The 21,146-nt window shown below is 43.7% G+C and overlaps 1 protein-coding gene across 4 annotated transcripts in view; it reads right to left on the bottom strand.

Annotated features, from left to right (window-relative positions):
• AGAP1 (ArfGAP with GTPase domain, ankyrin repeat and PH domain 1) overlaps nt 1-21,146 on the bottom strand; it is a 942,320-nt gene that overhangs the window by 144,200 nt on the left and 776,974 nt on the right. Inside the window, exon 14 of one of the 4 annotated variants that reach the window (XM_069225553.1) lies at nt 9,986-10,063. The exons of the other annotated variants lie outside the window; for them this stretch is intronic. Within the exon in view, the coding sequence (XP_069081654.1) occupies nt 9,986-10,063 (78 nt within the window). The remainder of the gene's footprint in view (nt 1-9,985; nt 10,064-21,146) is intronic. 4 annotated transcript variants of the gene reach the window in all.

Genomic DNA, 21,146 nt, shown 5'->3' with positions numbered 1-21,146 from the left:
TAGAGACCTTGGAATGAGAGGGCAGATCTTCTAGAAGCCAGTGAGTGAGCAGGGGAGCCTAGAGTCCGATTATGTTGTGGATGTTTTGTGTCTGTTTAGTGGCTTAGTGGCTGATGGTTATTGAAGGAGTCAATTGAAGGAAAGGGGAAATTAGCCCCATGCTTGACCTTTTGGGATAGCCCCCCACCTCCGCACAACCTTGAGGAAGGCACTGAATTTGATCAAGAAAATAAAGTTTTTGGTTCAGGTTGCGCCAAATAAAATTGTGGTGATTTGGTAAGTGGGAAACTATCTAGTGACTCTTGAAACAAAAGTGGTGTAGGTACCTAGTGACAACCATGATAATGACTTAGGGACTGCTTAGGAGTTTGGCAGTCCGAGCAAGCCAGCAGCCTCCAGACCGCTGTATTATGAACTTCCTGCTGGGCTGGCCGGCTGAAACAATGTGGCGGGCATTTGCTTCAGCTCTCAGGGAGAGCGGAGGCCAATGCCACTGCACTGTTGGTGGGGACAGCATGGAAGACAGGGCACATTCCGAGTGTGCTGACAGGGGGGCCTCTGCACTGCCCACGACATAGGCAGTGCAGAGGCCCCCCCCTGTGGCCCCGTCTCTACCTTTCTGCCAGCCTGCTCATGGCGGGATCCCACCACGGGAAAGGCAGGTCGTTATCAGCACAGCGGTGCCGACGCAGGCACAGCCGTGTTAGGCCACGACTTGCACTGCCGCCAAATATGTCTGGATGCATGATCCTGGCAGTGGCACCAGTCTTGTGGCGGTCTGACCACCAGCATTCTAATCTGGAGGTCTGACCACCACCGCAGGAACATGCTCGTAATCAGGCCCTAAATGCCGAATTAGCTCAACTGAAGAGAACACCCTGAAGAAATGCTAAGCTTAAGTGGTGATTAACTTACAGAAGTATAATGCTACACTTCTACAAATCTGGTAATAAGAATTATAAGCCCTTGTGGAAGCCAAACACTGAATGCTTTCGGAGACAATTGCTGACTCCACAAACAAACCAAAAAGGTTTGTAGGAAAGCTCCTTTTTAAAGCCATCTGATCATTCCCTTCAAACAAACATGTAACAAGCTTTGCATTTTTTTCGATTCGAAAGTTGAGACTATTTGAAACAACGTTAGGGTTTCTACTTTTCTTCACTTGTTAATATCACTGTCAAGAAACTTTGATATTTTCCAGAACATGAAACCTGGATCACCCAATCACCCAGAGTTGCTCCCATCTTGCAGAAAATTCTGCTTTTCGGTGTACTAGTCTTTCAAAGTGTGGTGAGAAACTTCTGTAATAAGTACAAAACACATAGAACAGTTGTACTTTTTACAGCAAGTACCACATTTCAGACAATCCCCCAAGTATTTCGCTGAATTTCTGGGGAGATTTTATATGCATAGTCAGTCTTACTGTCTGCTTTCAATAATCTTAGAATGGTAATGTTTGACTGTGGTTTGCCAGCTTTGTCTCATACTGTTGACCATTCCAATTTGTTGTTACCTACCGGATGAGCATCTATCTCAGTGCATGCACGCACGTTGTTTCTTCTATCTCCTGAAATACTAACTTAAGTTTTAGGGGTTTTTCTTCGGGATTCTCCTCATTCACCCATCTTCTTCAATGTTCAAAGGCAGCTTTCCACTTACATAGCACAGCGATCATTTTTTATATATATATATATATATATATATATATATATATATATATATATATATATATATATATATATATATATATATATATATATATAAATAACTGCCAGATCCTTCTCAAATAGAGGGGTGATCTGGGGGAGTTTCAGAATCGTTTACAAACATGTATGTTGGCCATTTGTGAGAGGATGGTTAACAGTGATTAAAGAAGAAATATGCTACAGTTGTCAGCAATAAGCTCTTGCAGCCTGGGAGACGATCATTGCTGTTTTGGAGTTCTGTTTGTTTGCGACATGGCCATTATAGGAAATTGTGCTTTACTGTATTTCCTCAAATCAGTACCACTGTATTAACCTGCATCATTCAGATACACATTGTTATCTCTTGCCTGTTCATACATTGGAGGCACAATCACCATAGTAGCCCTTGCTATTTCTCATTTTACCACTGTGAACTTGTTATATGAACACAAAATTACAGAAAAGTCATACTGAAGCAAACAGAACTATTGTAGTGATCAGAAACTTCGCTCACACTTCAGCTTGCCTTTGTCAACTTTACTGGTTTCAGTGAAACAGTGTATTACCATCAATAACATTAGAAATGTCCCCCTTTCTCCCATTTATGACAAATCACATGTTTTTCTCTAAGATAAAACATCACTCTGTCTTGCTCCACCTCTTAGAAGTGCCCCTGTTTTCCTTGGCATATAATTCATAAACTCTTGCATGAAGCTTGTATGTTATCAACGATCTGTTGGTAGGGTGTTTTCTAATCAGGTCCCATATTATATTCCTTTTGGAGAGAATATTCATTGACAGCATTTACAAAGAGGTTTAAGTCTTTATTTTCAAGGTAATCTCATGCGTCATGTTCTTCTAGTCCTCCATCCGCAGGAAAAATCCACAGTAACCTGTGTTTGCTACAAAATAGAAAACCCAAATACCATGGAACTGTTGTGTTCTTTGTGGACGTAGATTGTTTTAATACCTATCCAGTCAGACACAGATGTAGAGAAGGAAAAAAATAATTAAACAAAATAAATGAAAACACTTAATGAACATTACAACCTAAATAAAAGTGCAAAGGCACACATTTTATGCCAGACAGACCGTTCATATAAGCTTGATGATAATTACATGACATTTTGGGGCTGCTGACAATATAGTATAACTTCCGTTTGTTTTTCAGTCTGGGACGATTAGGGATAGGATTAATTTATACAGAAAAAAAAAACAATATCTAAACAAAAGTGAGATTATTACTTTTAAAAAATTCCACACTTAAATGGGTTAACAGAGCTTTATGAGCACAGCACACCTTGGAGCACAAGATATTACATCTGAGCTGCAAATAAAGAAGGGGCAGAAAAAAAATTAAAAAAAAGGGCAATCAGTGTTTTAGGAAGCAAGGGATAAACCTGCCATTTTACTGTTGTGATTTGTGATGATGAAAGGCATTTTGGAAATGTCAAATTATGCATGGAAACATTGCACGTTTGTAGAAGGTACAAATAACAAACAGATCAGGGGTGTGGAATTTATTAAAATATCTACTTGTCCACGGGACAGGTTGCTTCTCAAATCTACTTGTCCTGTAAAAAGATCTACTTGTCCCTTTGGTGCCATGTAGTGTGGCGCCTAATTATGGCAGCAATCTCGTTATGTAAGAGCTCTGATAATAGCCTCTCTGATTATGCCAGGGCTACTACCATAGTAGGGCTTGAATACTTGCAGTTTCAATCCCTACTGTAGCAATTTCCTTATTTTTCCACCTTTCTGCAGATCTGCATACTGGGGCTGGAGGAAGCAGTAAGCAATAGTTCCAGGGCTGGAATGCCTTTGAGTCTGCAGACCTACTAACCTGCATGTTTTAAAGATCTTCACCAGCTTCTCTCTAATATTTTCCCATAATAAGAAAGGTTGGACATTTACTCCTGACAATGGCAGAATTAGAACTTCTTCCAGGATTGGGAAGAAAGTGGCTGGAGGGAAAATGAACTTGCAAATGCTCAATAGATTTTCACATAAGCAAATCTACACATGCGTATTTACCCATGCTAAAATACAGTTCACAAATATTTTATAGGGGTACGACATATACCATGGGTGCACTTTTGTGACTTTCTTTAAGAATTTGGGGCCACATGTAGGTAGGTTCAGATTTGCGACCCGCAAATTGCGAGTCGCAAATCCGAATGTAGGATGGTGTCCTTGACACCATCTGTGATTCGCAAGGGCTTCGCAAATGCACACCTCATGAATAATCATGAGGTGGGTCGCAATTTGCGACCCCCTCGCGAATGGCGGCCTCACAGGGATGGTGGCCTGCTGGAGACAGCAGACCACCATGTCTGTGACTGCTTTGCAATAAAGTAGTTTTTTTTTTTTTTTTTTTTTTTAATGCAGCCCGTTTTCCTTAAAGGAAAACGAGATGCATTACAAAAACGAAAAATGAAACGTTTTCGTTTCATTTTTTCAGAGCAGGCAGTGGTCCTGCGGACCACTGCCTGCTCTGAAAAAATGTTTACAGTGACATTCACAATGGGGAAGGGGTCCCAGGGGGACCCCTTCCCTTTTGTGAAAGTGTTAGCACCCATTTGAAATGGGTGCAAACTGCGATTGGTTTGCGCCCGCGTTCGCAAAACAATCCTACATTGCACTGCGAGTTGCAATTAAGAAGGGAACACCCCTTCCTAATTGCGAGTCGCAAACCCGTTTTGCGATTCGGTAACCAGGTTACCGAATCGCAAAACTGGGTTTGTGCACCGCAATGTGCTTTTTGCACGTCGCAAACAGCGAAAGTCAGTGTTTGCGACATGCAAAAAGCTACCTACATGTGGGTCTTGGTCTCTAATTAGGTCTGGTGTTAAAGACATTTTGTTTTTATTAAACTTCTATTTCTCTCTCTTTCGGCTGGCTTTACTGTGAGTGATCGCATTTCTACTCTTCCACAAGGAGCATATTGGCACACAAAGTAGTTTTGTTCAGTGTCAGGAACTACAGTGGCAATCAGTGACGTAACGAAACTGGAGGGTGCCCCTTTGCAAAGAACATGGAGGAGCCCCCTCTCCAGACCTTTGTTATGCCACTGGTGGCAACGTGCGCTTTTAGAGTTCAAAAACGTTTTGGTTTTTTTTTGCCAGTATTTGTTACAATGTTGAGGGCCTGGTAGCTCCCACAACAATAAAGTGTTACAAAAGCCATGTCAAAACAAGACATGCATTGATGAAACTAAAAGACTTATAAAAATATGTCAGATCAGTTGGCTTTGTCAGTGTTTGTTTATTTTCATGCTTCCCATAATCATGTTGAAAATGGTTACACTGATTTTCCATTAGAAATATTTTTGGGAAATACTAGCATGCATCAAAACATTTTACTAAATGACACCTCATTTGCATCTAATCAGAGAGCATTCTGGGAGCATTATACTTAGCCTAAACTTTTCAAACATGTGTATACACGTTTTTTTTATTTGTACTGGAACCAACGTCAGTAGTGAAGTGTGACCTTAAAACATTTATTTACAGCACTCACCCTAATAATGAAGGTTTTCAAATAATGAACCATAAATACAAGTTCGAACAGCATTATCTTTTGGAAACACATTACCTCAACTGTAGAGAGTTCCACTCTCTGTAAACAGGCAGCCAAAGGGTTTGTGCTGCAGAGGGTTGGGCCTACTTGTCCCAAGGACAAAGTAAACATAAAAACTTGTTGTCCTTGACCCCAAACAAGATGTACTTGACCAAAAATTGTAAGGCACATATAGGTGGTCTTTAAAAGCGTGATCAACTTCTGGGACTCCCTGAATGACACTGTTTTTCTTGTAAAGAGTTAAAGATAAGGACCACCTCACTTTGAGGTGAAAGCATGGGGTGTGGATTTTGTATGGCTTACTTTGGCTCATTGTATACCCTAATTAATAATCTGTTTTTCACTGGCATCCCAGGGTAGACCTATTGGTGGCTGGCTGTCACCCGGAAACTTATGCTGGTTTCCAATACACATTTTAAGTGTATTTGTGATTAGGGGTAACACTAGATTCTACACTCCTATGAAAGCAGCTCCTCTATCCCTATGCACGTGGAAAGGAAGACATCCTGCATAATCAATGTCCACAGTATCAGTGAGGTATCTAGTTCTTGCTGCCCTTGCTATATCCAGGTGAGTGCACACTCTGGTGACAGAGAAAGATGTAGGAAGTGAGAGAGTTAAAACAAATGTGATTTCAAAGGCAGAAAATTAACCACACAACACCCTCCACTGTTTTAACTGCCTGTTCAGGGTGTTTATGCAAACATAAAAAATAAATAAAATCTTAACTATTTAAAAAAGAAAGAAAAGAAAAACAATCAAGCAGATAAAAAAAAAAAATCACAAAAAATGTTCTTTGATTAAAATAAAACAAAACGCTTTACTGAACATCTTGAACAGATACTTAATACAGAGGAAGGTTTTGCTTTGTAACCTAAGAGAAATTTGCAGAACTGTGACTGTGTGCATGGTTTGTGAATGACATATTTTACTTTGTGGTGGTATACAAATACTTCTTTTTTTAATAAAAGCAAGTACTCAACTAGAAAATAATTTACTGCTGCTGCTACGCCTTTACGGAGTTGTGAGCCTGGTTCTGTTACGACTCGGTCGTACCATCTCTTGGTGGGCGCTGTACGGGGACTGTCGGAAGCCTAGGAATCACCTTGAACAGTTATCTAGAGTACCTTGCTGACTCCGGTTTGTTTCTCTTTTGGCCATGGTATACTTTTCTAGCACTACTTTTGCTTCCTGGGACTGCAAATCCCATAATGCACAGCCTGGTAGTCAGGAAAGCCTGTATTCTGTTTCCCATTGTTTTCTATGGGAGAAGTCCAGTTGCTCCTTTTCACCAGATCCTCTCCTCCAGGACTTGCAAGTGTCTGAAACTACACACACCTGCGACCTCTCCTGTGCAGCCAAGCTTGGAACTGCGTATAAGCAGCCATTTCCTCAAGATCCTTTGTCGTGCATAGGAGTTCGATTCCTTTGTGTTACAGACCCCTTATCGGATGGTGTTCCAGTTTTGTTCCTGTTCTGTTCCAGCTTGATCCTGTTTCCTGTTTCTCTGCCCTGCTCCTGATTGTTCCAGCCAGAGTTTGCTCCCTATCTCTTAGCCTTGTACCTGTTTGTTGCTTCCAGAGCCTGCTCCCTGTTTCTCTGTTCTGCTCCTGCCTTGTTACAGCCTGAACCTGCTCTCTGTTTCCCAGTCCTTTTTTCAGCTTATTCCTACACCCTGTATTCCAGCCCTGTCCTTGCCTTTTCCAGCCAGAGCCTGCTCTCAGTTTCCCAGTCCTATCTCTGTTTGTTCCAGCCAGAAGTTTGCACCCTGTTTTCAAGTCCTAGTCCTGCCTTTGCTTCAGCCTGAGCCTGTTCCCAGTTCTTGCCTCTGTCTCTTAGGTTGTTCCCTTCTGTTCCTATTTCTTCTTGGTTATTTGTGTCTGGTAAGTGTTCTATCAGTCTTCACCAGTGTTTAAGTGTCCTCCTTTGTACTGGGGTTGGCTCCTGGCTTCCAGGAGGCAATTCCAGCCCCCATCCTTGTCTAGTGTTATATGTTGTCTTTTGTGCCTAACAGTGACAGTGTGCTATTGCTGTTTTCTCAGGAATCGCCACTGTGTTTCCAGCTGGACCCATAAGAGCGTGTCTTGTGTATGTAAGTACTTTCCTTGTTTGTGCTCTAGGGTCCAGAGACAGAATCACTTCTGCTGCCTCCTTTCTAAGGGGCTGGCAGGGTGACTATCTGTAAGAGCAAACTGCACAGAGGCATTGACATGCCCTGTCACTGTGGGAGGTTCTGCGCCTTACTCTGTGTACAACCCCAGAATGTTTGTCCATTGGAAATCTGTTTGTTTGTTCACACAAGGGTTGCTCTGCTTTTACTTTCCTGTGCCTGTCCATAGCTGTCCTTTCCGTGTATGCCGTTAGTTGTTCTTCTGCCCCAGTATACTACCTCTTTAGGATATTTGGTGACCTCAAGGGGTGTCCCAACCAAAGTCCTGATCAGACCCGCCCAAAACTGTGACAGGTTCACTGCCCTGTGTCTACCTCCCAAACCCTCCGAGAATCCATGGACTGCCCAACTTGTGCTACCATTGAAACTCAAGTGCTGAAGGGTTACTTGGCCCAGTTGCTCACAACCCACAGGAGTTCGGGTCCCAGGATATCAGGAGTTCAAGTCCTCAACACCCAGAGTTTGGCCCAGTAGTTCCTACTTGCCCCAAGGCCCTCTGAACAGGGCTCTGACAGCAGACTTACATGTAATTCTGCCATAATTTCATGTAAGTACATGAAAGTAAATTACTCTAATTTTACAGCACCCCCCCCCGTACAGAGGCTTGTCTTTATTGGCTCTAGAATTAACATAATTTTCATCATTGAGCAATGTTTGCTGTGCACAAAAGGGCATTTGGCATTAGATGTAGGAAAGAGTACCCCAAATCATCAAAGCATATGTAGAAGAGCAGGAAGATCACACCAACAGTCTATGAGCGTCAACTCTTCAGCTGGGCACATTTATTAGGAGAGGTTGAGTTCAGAAAAGGTTTGTTTTAATAATCAATTAAAAGGGCACATTAAAAGCTGAGTCGTGATATTATTCATGCCTGGGATCGAGAGTTACATAAAGGAAGACTTTAAATGGAATAAGACACACTAAAAATACAAAGGGAGCGACCGTGAAATAATGACCTGTGGAACCTGGAGTCCTTCATTCTCATCCCGTTTCCCCCATTAGTAAATTGTGTGATCACGGGAAACCCCCTCTATCCCTATTTGCCTCAAATCAAATCAGTATCTCAATGTGTACCAATTCCCTGGTCTAACAGCAGCATTAAGCACTTGAAAGGCAGTTAGAAGTGTACCTCCCTTACATTTGAAGAGGAACAATTCAGGCATCCATAAGAGCCCTACTTATACTTTTATTTCAAGAAAACACCTTAATTTAAACTAACATTTATGTACTATTGGGGGGTGATAAGTTTTGCATTGATCACAAGACGGCCTTTCCTACTGTCGTGATTGCCACGCAAGTGCGTTTAAATACTAAGGTGGGCTGGGATTATAAATCATAAAAGGTTAATGACGGGGATGTGCGCGAGGGACTTGTTTACAGAAACAGCCCAGCAATTTAAAATTTACAACAGATTTAATGCCAGTGGCTGGCAAATCGCTAAAACCAACAGCCCAGAACACGGTGACATTAAGAAAATATTATTCGGTGTAACCATTCCAAAATAAGTCAATTAGCGTCAGGGCAAAAGCTTGCACCAGCTGACCCCCTCAGCGCTCTCCACAGCACGCGCTCACTCCCTCGTGGAGTAAGTAGTGAAGTTTAACCTGCTCTGCATTGCACTGACGCTGCTGAGCCGTGGCAGACCCCCTCCCTCGGCCACCCTAAACGCTGGAGGTTGAATGAGGGACCCCCCTCCGCCCCGCTCTTCAGTATAATAGCGATCGGTGCCATTTGCAATAATAGGACAAGCAAAAAGGCAGCTTATAATTGTGTTGTTCAAATGAAAAGTGAAAGGGCGAGAGGGAAAAACCGAGGGAGATGGGGAGGGGGACATGGTCACAAAATAAGTACACATAAAATGCAATCTGAGCTTATACAAAAGGCGCTGCGTTCCTGCGAAAAAAGGCAAATGTGCAGTCAATTTGTGAACTCTGAACCTCTGCGACCTTTTAGAAGCAACGCAACAGCCCCTCGCATTTACAAGCAAGAACAGCACATGCAAATAAATGCCTCCACGCCCGCCAGCTCCCCCACCACCCATCAACTCCCCCTCACCGCCCGCCACCCCCTTGGCTCTCGCGCGGGCTGACTCCGGGAAACCATTATGGAGAACGCGTTCTCAAAAAAACCAAATTAAAAGGCTGTTACTTAAATGTCAAAGCACACCATTGTGTTCGGCTACAGATCATTACACCTGATACGAACACTTTATAAGGAGAAAAAAACGCCTGTAATAACTCGGAAAATATTACACTGAATGCCCACATGTATAAGGGGTTTTAAAAAAACACACAGGAAAGAGAGAAAGGTTTTCTCCTCGAGTAATTTAAACATCACCAGTCTACGGCTAAAGGGAAAAGGTCAAAATTTAAGTAAGCCGAGAAGAACATGGATGGGAAATAAACAGGATGCAGGTGGAAATGGAGGGCGCGGAGGCTGGCATGAGATGAAGCATGCTGCAGGCGGGAGTCCTCCCAGCACCGCGGTTTTTGGGCGCGAGGCGGAGGAAGCGGAAATGGCAGGTGAAGATGCGTGGCTGTCAATGCGTTACCTTCAGTGTTGGTGCCGGTGCCGCTGTATATATTTCGCAGGCTACCAACACGGTTAAGTTTCCATGCTTTGCGCTTGGCTGCATCCAGGGAGCGGAAGGCGGGAGAAAGAGAAAAAGAAGGGGGGAACCAGGAGATAAACAAAGAGTTGAACAAAAGGAAATGGGGAGAAAAGAAAATGTACAAAAACGGAGCATATGCCGGTCACACACAAGTACAGGCCAGTTCGGTGCAAGGGCCTCACACATACACACTGAAGGCAGCGCCAGTCCTTTGTTCGCCTGTGCTGGAGTCTACCACGATGAAACTGAAAGTGCTGATATATGGAAAATAACGTGATAGAACGACACCACCGCTTAAATCCCTTATGTTTTCATTTCATGTCAGTGTTTAAACTGGACTAAGGGAACCAAGAAATACGGTAATTCCATTATGCAATAGACCCGGCCACTTTATGGGGGAATGGAGTGCCAGATGCCACTGCACAACTCAACGAATGTCTCTCTTGATATTTAAGAGCATCCTTAATGGACCACCACTCCGAAATTATAAGGCAGGCCACATTTCAGATTTATTTAACATTTGGTGTCACTTTAATGGTCGGTAAGGGATTTGCTCGGTAGTCTATTCACTGTTAGGTGACAAGCTTATTCTCCTGATCTTGCTAGTTTCAGGGATCAATTAGCAGGTTCAGAGGTAATACTGTACTATTTTCCCACTGGATCAGAACTTCATAGCTTCTTTAACTCTCCAGCTGTAGCTCTGGTGGAGCAGCCAATGCCTAGCTCTATATATAGGAGATGTAGTGAAGGCTGGTAAACATGATGACATAGTATTATTATGGCCAATAACAGCATCTCAGCAGAGGTATTACTTTCAAATTAAATAGCTCTTTGGCACGAATTAAGAACTGTAGCACAAGTGCAACCAAGCCCCTTAAAGTCCAAAGTTATGACCAGAAAGGGCCTGATTTACAGTTTGGTGTATGGGTACTCCACCACAAATGTGAAGCACACCCCATCCACTTTATTACAAATGCATCAGGATATAATGACCTTGTAATAAGGTGGACAGGATATCAGTTACATTTGTGACAGAGTGCCCATCCGCCAAACTCTAAATCAGGACAAAGATTTTTAACACAAAATCAAGACTACCATGTTAGAAGTCAGGAATAGCAGGGAAACATATGAACTGCTCTAGTTTGTGTTAGCCTTAATGAGAAATTGGAGATGGCTGTCCTGGATCTTTGGAGTTACTGGAATGCAGAGAGTGACAACTTCTCAAGATTCCAGTCCCTCTGGGAACTAGATTTGGGAGTCAACACTGTGGCAAAGTACAGTGGGGATGCATAAGCACAACACACAGGATGGAGTCACAAGCCCAGACTAGATGCCACAAAGCAGTGACCACACAACATGTGATGGGAGGAATGCTTTCATTAAGTTTAACTACTGCCAATCACTTGAGGTAGTATTCCAATCCATTGCTCTTTTGCCCACCAGGCCTCCTCAGCTTGGACCCTGCCATATGCAAATCAGCCTTGATCGTATCCCATAGGAAAATACCTTTCCATCTGACAGACCAGATCCTCCCTGAACTGGAACACAAGCAACCAGAGACTGGTTTCGCCCTGCCTGGGATCATCTTTCAGACGTAACTTGGACCCAGTGGTACAGTGAGCACAGAACCGCAACTGGATACTTACGGAGTCACAGTTACACAAAAGGTGATCAGAGAAATTTTTGCAATACGTCTAATCACTAGCAATCACTTAAGGTGGCATTCCAATCCATTGTTCTTTTGCCCAACATGCCACCTCAGTTTGGACCCACCATTGCTCTTTTGTCCAACAGCCCACCTCAGTTTGGATCCAATAATATGTAAATCAGTGCTGACACTGCTATAATAGGCACAATCGCGCACAACCAGAACTGTCAGGACCGGCCCTGCCTGTCCTGGAGTACAAGCAACCCAAGACCAGTTTCACCTTGACTGGGGCTCGTCAGTTGGGAGTAGTTTGGTTCCAGAGGCACAGTGATCAAGGGATCCACATCTGGGCATACTCAGTCTTGTGTTGCTTGTGTTCTGGTTGAGGTGGGACCTGGCCTGGCATGGTAGAAAAAAAGAACAATGGACTGAATACTGCCCGAACGACTGCAAGTGGTTAAACTTACTGCAAGCATCTTCCCATCACCTTTTGTGGGCTTGTGACAGGGCAAAGACCATTATGTTCCTGTGAGGCATATCTACAATGGGGATGTTCTACCAGGCTCACAGAAATGAAATTTTGACATTCCAGAACTGCTACCACAAGGTTGAGTCACTACCACTGGATGAAAATACAAGAAGGTCAGTCACTAAAGGTGAGCCACATGGGAGGTCTCCATAAAGTTGTATCCCAGCAACTGAGGGATGCTTCACAGTCATCCATTCTCCTCCATGGCATGGCATGGCTGACTATGTGGGTGAACAACTCTGCATATCTCTTATTTGGGAAGACGGCTCCTGCTGGTCTTGGTTGGTTGCAAATTCATTGGGGCTGCATATTAGATGGCACGCATAAGGTGTTCTAGAAGGAGGGCTCATCCTAACATTAACATTTGTCGGAAAGAATTAAGCACTACACTGGAAGAGTCTGATTACATTGACTTCTCAAAGTGATTTAAAATACTGGCAGGAGAGTCTCAGTACTTACACAGATTTGGAAAGCTGTGGAGGAGTTCAAGGCTCACGATGGAGAATGAACATTGTGGTAATTTGAATGCAACCTGAGCTGCCACAGAAGGGAACATCTTTTAATAGGGATGCCTGGAGTGTAGGAAGGGAAGCATGCATATGCAGATCGTTTCAAGGCTCCGCAGAGTTGTGCTTTTTGAACTGCACTTGCAGACCTCCCAGAAAATGGATATCAGTGTCATACATTCATTGTAGTGTTTACACAGTAGGGGTAAGAAAAAGTAGACTGTGGGAGATTGCACTTATTTTATACAGAGGTTGGTACGTATTACCCCTAAAATTGTGGCAGACTACCACCTATCAGATAGCTGGGCAAGTTTACTCAGCTCAAATAAATGGGGACATTTTTAGGTCCAAAGGGGCACCTTGGTGTCACCATCTGCCCCAAAAGCAGCACAGCTGGGCACCATCAGAGCTCATAGCCAGACAGGTATATGGGAATCAGAGCACACAAGGTGAGATTGAGCAGTCCAACAGAAAGGTGAAAATTTGAGGGAAAAAAACACTGTGAGAAGCTGCGAGCTATTCGCCAATGAGTATGTTTGTTGCAACAGTGCCTCTCAGGAAATAAGCAACGAATGAGTCTCATTGAATGCATGGTGGCTGGATGGATCAGTAAGGAACAAAATCACTTTACAGGCCCTTTCAATGTTTAGTGTGTTAGACTACATTAAAGCAACACACAAGTTTCCATAAGGAGGGCCTTCATCCCTTGGAGCAGAGCACAGACTCTCAGGCAGAGGTCAGAGCAGGGCCATTAGTTGGTGACTACCAGCTTAAACCAGATTGGAAGTGATTACTTTGCATGAGATGGAGGGTTATTCCAGTTCATTTAGACATCTGCCATCGCTGCCCGTCTTCTAAATTAAAAGGGTGCAGTGATGTGCACTGACAGTGCGACCTGGAGGGGACATAAGAGCTAAACAACCCAGGGGCCAAACTTGAATCCCATATCCATACTGCTAAAAAGACCGTGACAGGAAGTAAACTGTTTTTCCTGACCTCTAATTTGCCAATTGTGAACCCCGCACAGCTGCATCAGAGTACACACCCGCGCATCCTAAAGGGAGGCACACTACCTAGAGGGGAAACATTTTCGGTGAAAGATACGACAACGTCATGCTGAGCAGAAAGGGCAGATAAAAAGAGGTGGCGGCAACGACCTGGCTCCCACTTTACAGCCTCAAACTGTTACACACCATGTTTGGTAGTGGTCGCTTGGTAAACCAGTGTGTGCAAAGTCACTGCATTGTTTTATGACGAGGCACATCAAGCTACCATAGTCACAGAAGAAAATGCAGCCACAGCACTGCTCTCCTTGGCTGCCAAGCCAAAAACAGAGCTGTGAAACTCAGCAGTAATACATGAAACCATATTCTGGGAGGTGGGCGTTCAGTGCTGCTTAAGTGATCACGGTTAAGAAATATCATATTAGAGCAAAACTAGCAAGCAGGAAATCAGGATAACAAGTGCAACCACGTTTAAAATGTGTATATGCGAGAGGCTGCACCCTGCCTTCCAGGACATGATTCCCTTTGAGATATTTCGCCTGGGCTTCCGAAAGGTTTTGATGCTACACAGGCTGCCAGATGCAAAGGCACAGAGTGAAGTGGTCAGTGCATCAGCCCCAATATGGTGCACAGAGTGGGCAGGGTCCAGACCCGTTTCAGTTATGGAGACGCTAGTCTGGAGGAAGTCGAGGGACCCACTTGCTGGGAACCAGTGCTCATTTCTGCTTATTGCGTTGCAGGCTACTGGGAGTTGAGCTTGGCATAACCACTTGGGCTAGGATGCAATATTCAGGTGGGGCCAGTGGAGGTTCCATGGGGTACAGCTGTAATAGTTTGTCATTCCTTCTGTTCTTCTATGCTTCAGCCTCAGGCCCCATTGTCTCTAGGTGCTGATAACCTCCAGTAATCCCAATGGACTCAGTATTCTACACCATGGCATGCTTTTCACCGTTTTTATTAAGTTTTTCACTATCACCATGTCTTACTTATGAGCACTGTGCCCCATGGACAGCTTCTCACACCGGTCTGTCTACTGCTTGCTTCGCCCCTGCATTTCTTGCATGCCATCGGGGTTTAAATGGAACAAGGAGAAGAGGTAGAATTTATCATCCCACGGCAGGTCTGGGTTTAGACTGGTAGCGCTGGTGTGTGTTGTAGAAGAGATGTTTTTGTTCTGGCAGTTCCCTTTTCTTTTTTAAACTTCTATAAGCCACCCTGTTCTCCAATGTGTAAATCCCACTGTTCACTCAAAGGCTTCTTCGGCTCTTTATCGATGAGTATATCTAAACCTTAATTAAACATCAGACTACACTATGGGGTCTACGCTATATACATCACTGGACAAAACTTTGGCAACAAGCTTCGGCAAAAGTAAGTTCAGGAGCAAGATAGAGTCCAATCCCTTTTTATACTTACTTCTGATGCTTTCTGATGACTGAGTCTTTTCCTAAATCAAATGACAGCCTGGACAAGTCAGGATATACAGATTAAGAGAAGTGGCAATGAGAAGTAGAATCATGTGGGTGCCCTGTCCTACAGCTATTGCTTTAGGACATTGAGTCACTGGTTTTCCATGAGATGACCACTTTCTGTAATGGAGTGTTCCAGACTGACGATACAGACTTCTCACTGACTTTCTACTGAAATCCACTTATCATTTCTGTCCCTTCTGATTTTACCAGAGGGCTGTGTGCTACTTTCGACTCCACTTTAGTTGATGCTGTGCAACTGCTTGATGTTGTTTCCATGCAAACCCCACAATTTTGCTTTGGGACTGTTTCAGGTGTATATTGTTATACAGCACAACAAAATCCCATGTGAGGTCACATTCTTTTATATTTTTACTGACTCCTGTTACAGTGGGCCAAAATACACAGTCCTGGTCTTCATTTTTCACATCTAAGCGAGTTGACCAATAAAAAGCTATGGGCTATATTCATAAAGATTTTGTTGTGACTTACTCTTTTAGTAGGTCTACCTAGGAGTACTACAATAAATCTTCTATAATAACCTTGTGATATTTCTCTTGCCTGTCAGGATGGCAATGCTATTTCATGAGTTTGCTTTCCCTACTGAGCAACACATTCAAAGGGTACATCCAACAATCACTCAAGTGTTTATATGCCTATTGTGATGTGTTTCACATGATCAATGGCACATGATGTAAAAAAAAAAAAAAAAGAAAACAGAGAATGCAGACATATCGATGTCAGCAACACAACAAAATCTAAATTTTGCAATATAGCGGAATTTGAAAAATACATTTTCTTTAGCCTCTTCCTTGCTATGCTTTACAAAACAATTCATCAATGTGTATTTAGACATGAGATCTCCTCAGTATATAGTCTAGCGCAAACAGAGATCAAAGGTACACTATAAAACAAGTGTGGTCCAATCAAGTGGTACTTTAAAGCGAATGGCGAGATAATTCAATTTCAGGTTTGGTGATTTTAGGCAAGATTGTTGTTTAAGTCAAACGGTACACTTATCAAGACAGGTGAGCTGGTCTGCTTGCGTTACTTTTCTCTGACTTTCTTCCCATCTCTCTGCATTACACACCTTCTAGTTTCTAAACCTTTTTTGAAAGTCACTAATCAAATCCGATTTGTACTTCTTTACAATAAGGAAGACAAATCCACTACTTAAAACGGTAGCTGCTGATGCTGCAACGTTACGTTCTATTACGTTGATTCGTATAGCTCACTAATCCCCCTCGAGGGTATCCAGGTGATCACAGTTTGATTCGTGAATTACAAAGATTTCTATATTTTTCCAGGTATATAATTTGAGTTTTCCACAACTCTTGGTCCCTCAATTACTGCCCTGTAGTCGGACACCGGTCAAAGTGCCTCCCCTTTCCTGTGGACACATTTTCCCACAGCACGAAAGTCCCAGATCTTTTTTGATTCATGAATTTCCTGATATCAAAAAAGGAAGAAACAAAATCCACAGAACCCTTCAGCAGGCAATCCCATCTGTCTACAAATTCAAATATCATTGACAGGTTTTGTGAATCACTGAACATTAAACAGAAGAAATATGCAAAAGTGTTACCCTTTCAAGCCCTCCTGGCATCTTTTTCAAAGGCTTATTCCTTTAGCATTTTCCCCAATACAACAAAAACATGCTGAGTAAAGTTCTATTTTTTACCAAATATGGTGTCAATCCATTCAGCCATTTTTTTTTCTCATAGAAAACATATTCCCCTGCTCACTTCACGCGATTTATATTTTCATATATATACACATACAAATGTTCAGTGTAATGTACAATTTATTACAACTGTTGAGTGTGTGGAAAGAGCATCACGCAAACAAGAGTTTAAACCGACAGTGGGTAATGATGCTTCTGACCTCCCTCACAATTGGTCATAACTACTGACACTGTAGCTCATGCCATGCAGTTTTGTTATATGGAGGAGTTATAAACACTTTTATTAAACCACGGCTACGTTACAAAGGGGGCAACACTGAATGCTCCTCGTGACTGCTAGAATAGTTGACTGCTCTTCAAAATCACTGTTACAAGCATACTGTGAGAGCAAGTTTTGTTTTCTCACATCAGTTAAGCCACAATATAGTAATAACATGGATTTGACTTTTGCACTGCTGTAACAAAAATGCGATTATCAGTACACTTGCTCTAAATAACATGTTGCTGGCACACGCACTGCCATTGGCAACTCGCACACAAACACAGCGATATTTGACAGAACCCCGAACTGCCAATAGTAGAGGAAAAAATGGGCTACATGAATAGTCCTGACTGTCCTTGCTTATTAGCCAATTCCATTAAATATTCACACTTAGAGGCAAAATTATGCTGTCTCCATGGAACCACTGTAGAGAAACAAAGGTAGAAATGGAAGGAATTCAATAAGATCTAAAGAAAAACTTCTATTTTAGACCAACAATAAAAGTGTCTTCAAAGTCCATTTTTGAGAGCTGTATCTTAATTAATTTTACCACCTAGTAGCTCATCAGAGTGGTCTTTCTGTGCCATTGTTAATCTTGCAGACGTCACTATCTAAAGGTTGGGTCATGTTGGGTGATTGGCAGGGTCCCGAGCCTCGTATGTTTTCAGTACTTGGTCGCTGTGCTCAAGGAGGGCTAACCACCAGAAAAGGCATGACGTATGCATGCCTTCCACTAATGAAAGCGAGCAGATTTGAAAAGGCGAGCCCACGAACCAATGAAAGACACTGACACTCTGAGCCCTTTTCTAACTACTACAGCGTCTCGCAAGCGATACGCATGTGCAAGCGCATGCTATGCAGGCTCGACCCTAAAAAGAGCCATAGGCACGTGGACCCATCAAAAAAGGGCAACTTTCTTTTAAGGAATTTGGACTAGTGATTACACACAAGGCAAGACTTCTCGAAATATCGGAGAACCACCTGACAAAAGACTCATCTTTGTTCCGTAGGTGAGGCAAAGTAGGCATTCTAAAGAAAGATATGGAGAAGGTGGCGGTTTCATGTGCCCAGTGCGCTAATATTACAAGCAATCCTAATATTACAAGCAATCCTAATATTACAAGCAATCGTACACCAAGCCATTTCCAGATTGCCATCAGTGATGAGGCTAATCATTTCCCAAAAAGCTGGTTTGCAATTTTACTGACATTGGAGCCGCTTCCCATTCAGTTCATATCTTAATGTAGATGGCACACTGGCTAAGCAAGGATTCTCTATCAAAGCATCGCTCTCTGAAAGTGAAGAGACTATTCTCTCTCATTTTTGGGGACCGCGCTTATGTTGATTCATCATACTTGGACCCAGAGCAAGAAAGTGCAAAACACACAAGGGGGGGGGGGAAGAAAGAGGAACAGAAAGACAGAATAACTTTGACAAATGGATAAAGCTACAACCTGCACGCCAGATACAAAGGGGCTGGGGGAGTGTCTAAGGGGGATAAAACAGGCATGTAGTGGAATCAAGTGACAGCAGCCTTGGTAAATGGCAAGCTGACATTCAATAGCACAAGTCGTGGGCTTCTGAGCAAAATATTGGGTACCAGCACTTATTCTTTTACAATGATATAGGACAATCCTGTGAGAACTTTACAGAGCTATGACCACTAGTGCACTTCAAACTAGACTTGGATATATCTCCTTTTATGGAGAAAACAAAATATGAAACAAGCATTGGCAGAAGCAATAAACCTCACCTTTACAAGAGCTATTTGCTTTGGCAATGTGTTTTAGCCATATTGTACACCAGTGTGGCTGCTGTTCAGCATGGCTTAAGGTTAGTGGTGCGGAGTGTCAGAGTGGAGTAGGAGAGTTGAGTATGGTAAGTGGATTTGTTGGAGTGTCCTAGAGTGGAGTAGGAGGATTAGAGCATCATAGAGGCGAGCAGAGTTCAGTGGCAGAGAATGTCAGAGTGCAGTTGCGTAGAGTGGGGTGGCGTGGGGTGGAATAGGGCAGTCGGTGGAATAGATTAAGGTAGGTAGGTGGAGTGGATTAGGGTGGATTGGGTAGAGTGTAGTGGATGGATTGGATGGGTTGGACTGGAGAGGGTGGATTGAAATGGGGTTAACTGGATTGGAGTGGAGTGGATTAGAATGGGCTGAGGTGGATGGATTGGATTGGAGTGGATTAGAATGGGCTGAGGTGGGTGGATTGGATTGGAGGGATAGGACTGGGGAGGGTGGAGTGAATTGGGGTGGGCTGGCCGGAGTGGAGTGGGGTGAAATGGAGTCAGGTAAAGTGCATAGAGTGGGATGGATTCGATTGTATTGGAGTGGACTGGATACAAGTGCGGTGGATTGGACAAGAGAGGGGTGGGCTGACTAGAGTGGGATGGGCTGACTGGAGAGGGGTAGATTGGACTGAAGTGGGGTGGATTCTATTGGACTTGGCGGATTAGATTGGAGTGGGGTGGACTGGAGCAGGGTGGATAGGACATGAGTGGGGTGAAGTGGACTGGAGTGGGTAGACCAGAGTAGTTGGGTAGATTGGAGTCGTCTGGATTGATCTGGGGTGGTGTGGACTGGACTGAGGTAGAGTTGGGTGGATTGGAGTTGAGTGGGGTGGATAAATAGGGTGGAATGGATTTGATTGAGTTGGGTGGATTTGATTGGGGTGGACTAGAGTAAGGTGGACTGAACTGGGGTGGGAGGTTTGAAGTGGGGTGGAGTGGGTTTGAGTGGGTTGGGTGGTTCGAAGTAGGGTGTACTGCACTGAGGTAGGGTGGACTGGATTGGGTGAGGTGGACTAGATGGCATTGATTGGACTGGGGTCGGTTGGATTGGAGTGGGGTGGACTGGACTGTAGTGGAGTGAATTAGGATCGAGTGGGGTGGATTGGAGTGGGGTTGATTGGGCTGGATTGGACTGGAGTAGCATGGACTGGATTCGAGTAGGTTGGATGGGAGTGTGGGCGGATTGGTGTGGGGATGAGGTTGTATTAGGGTGGATTGGACTGGGGTGGGTTAGAGTGTGGCGGACTGGAATGGATTGGATTGTGGTGAGTGGACTGGATTGGTGTAGGGTGAAGTGGGGTGGACTGGATTGGTGTAGGGTGAAGTGGGGTGGACTTAGGTGGGGCGGTTTGGGCTGAAGGATTGGACCACCACAGGCTGAGTTATGGGCAAAAATGTGTTGTAAAAGGAATGCCCGCAAAGTATTATGGGGCGTGTTTCCTGAGTCCAGTGAATATTGTAGTACTAGCTCTCCCACTGTGCGGGGAGAGCTGCATTGAGGGTTTCCCCTTGTGTTTTCTCTATTTAAAAGGCACCAGTTTCTATATTTTTCAAGTGCTAAACTTGGGAAGAATTTAGGAATGGAGCTGTAGATTTAACCGGTGCTCATGTAACGCGTTCCAATCTTTTGGTCGAGTTTGCCCTATAAAAATAAATACAAAATAATCCCCCTCCAGCTTGTAGCCTTTGCCGGGTGCAGACACTCAAAGAAACAGCAAGATGCCAGAGGAAGAAACAACATACGCCACCAGCGTGAAGCAGAGAGGCGAAAGAAAAAAGTAGTGTGCCGACACTAAAGTATATGGCAATAATCCATGTAAAAGGGTCATTCTCCAAGGCTGTAACAAAACAGCCTCATGGCAGGACAAACCTAAAGCATTTACCTAACAAACACAAGAAATTTTGAAAGGCATGCCAAGGAACGAATGAAAGTGATGGGCGTGTGATGGGCCTGGTGAAAGCCCACAGAATAAATTACAGCATGTTGAGAGACAGCGCATGCGCGCTGCCTAGGCTCAACCTAAAAAGAGAATGGGAAGGGACTGGGGTGAATGGGAGAATGTGGGGAGGGATGAAAAAGGGGCTGGGTGGATAGAAAAGCACTGCAGTGGGTGTGAAAGGCCCGGTGGGGGTAGGAAAGGGTAGATGCTGGTAGATGAAAAGTGCTGGAGGCTGATGGATAGAGGAAATAAGGTATGGCAGGAGGAAAGA

Source organism: Pleurodeles waltl, chromosome 3_1 (assembly GCF_031143425.1).
Source record: "Pleurodeles waltl isolate 20211129_DDA chromosome 3_1, aPleWal1.hap1.20221129, whole genome shotgun sequence".
In the NCBI taxonomy this organism is placed as follows: domain Eukaryota; kingdom Metazoa; phylum Chordata; class Amphibia; order Caudata; family Salamandridae; genus Pleurodeles; species Pleurodeles waltl.
The sequence above is the reverse complement of the archived record's forward strand: the minus strand, read 5'-3'. Positions and strand labels throughout refer to the sequence as shown.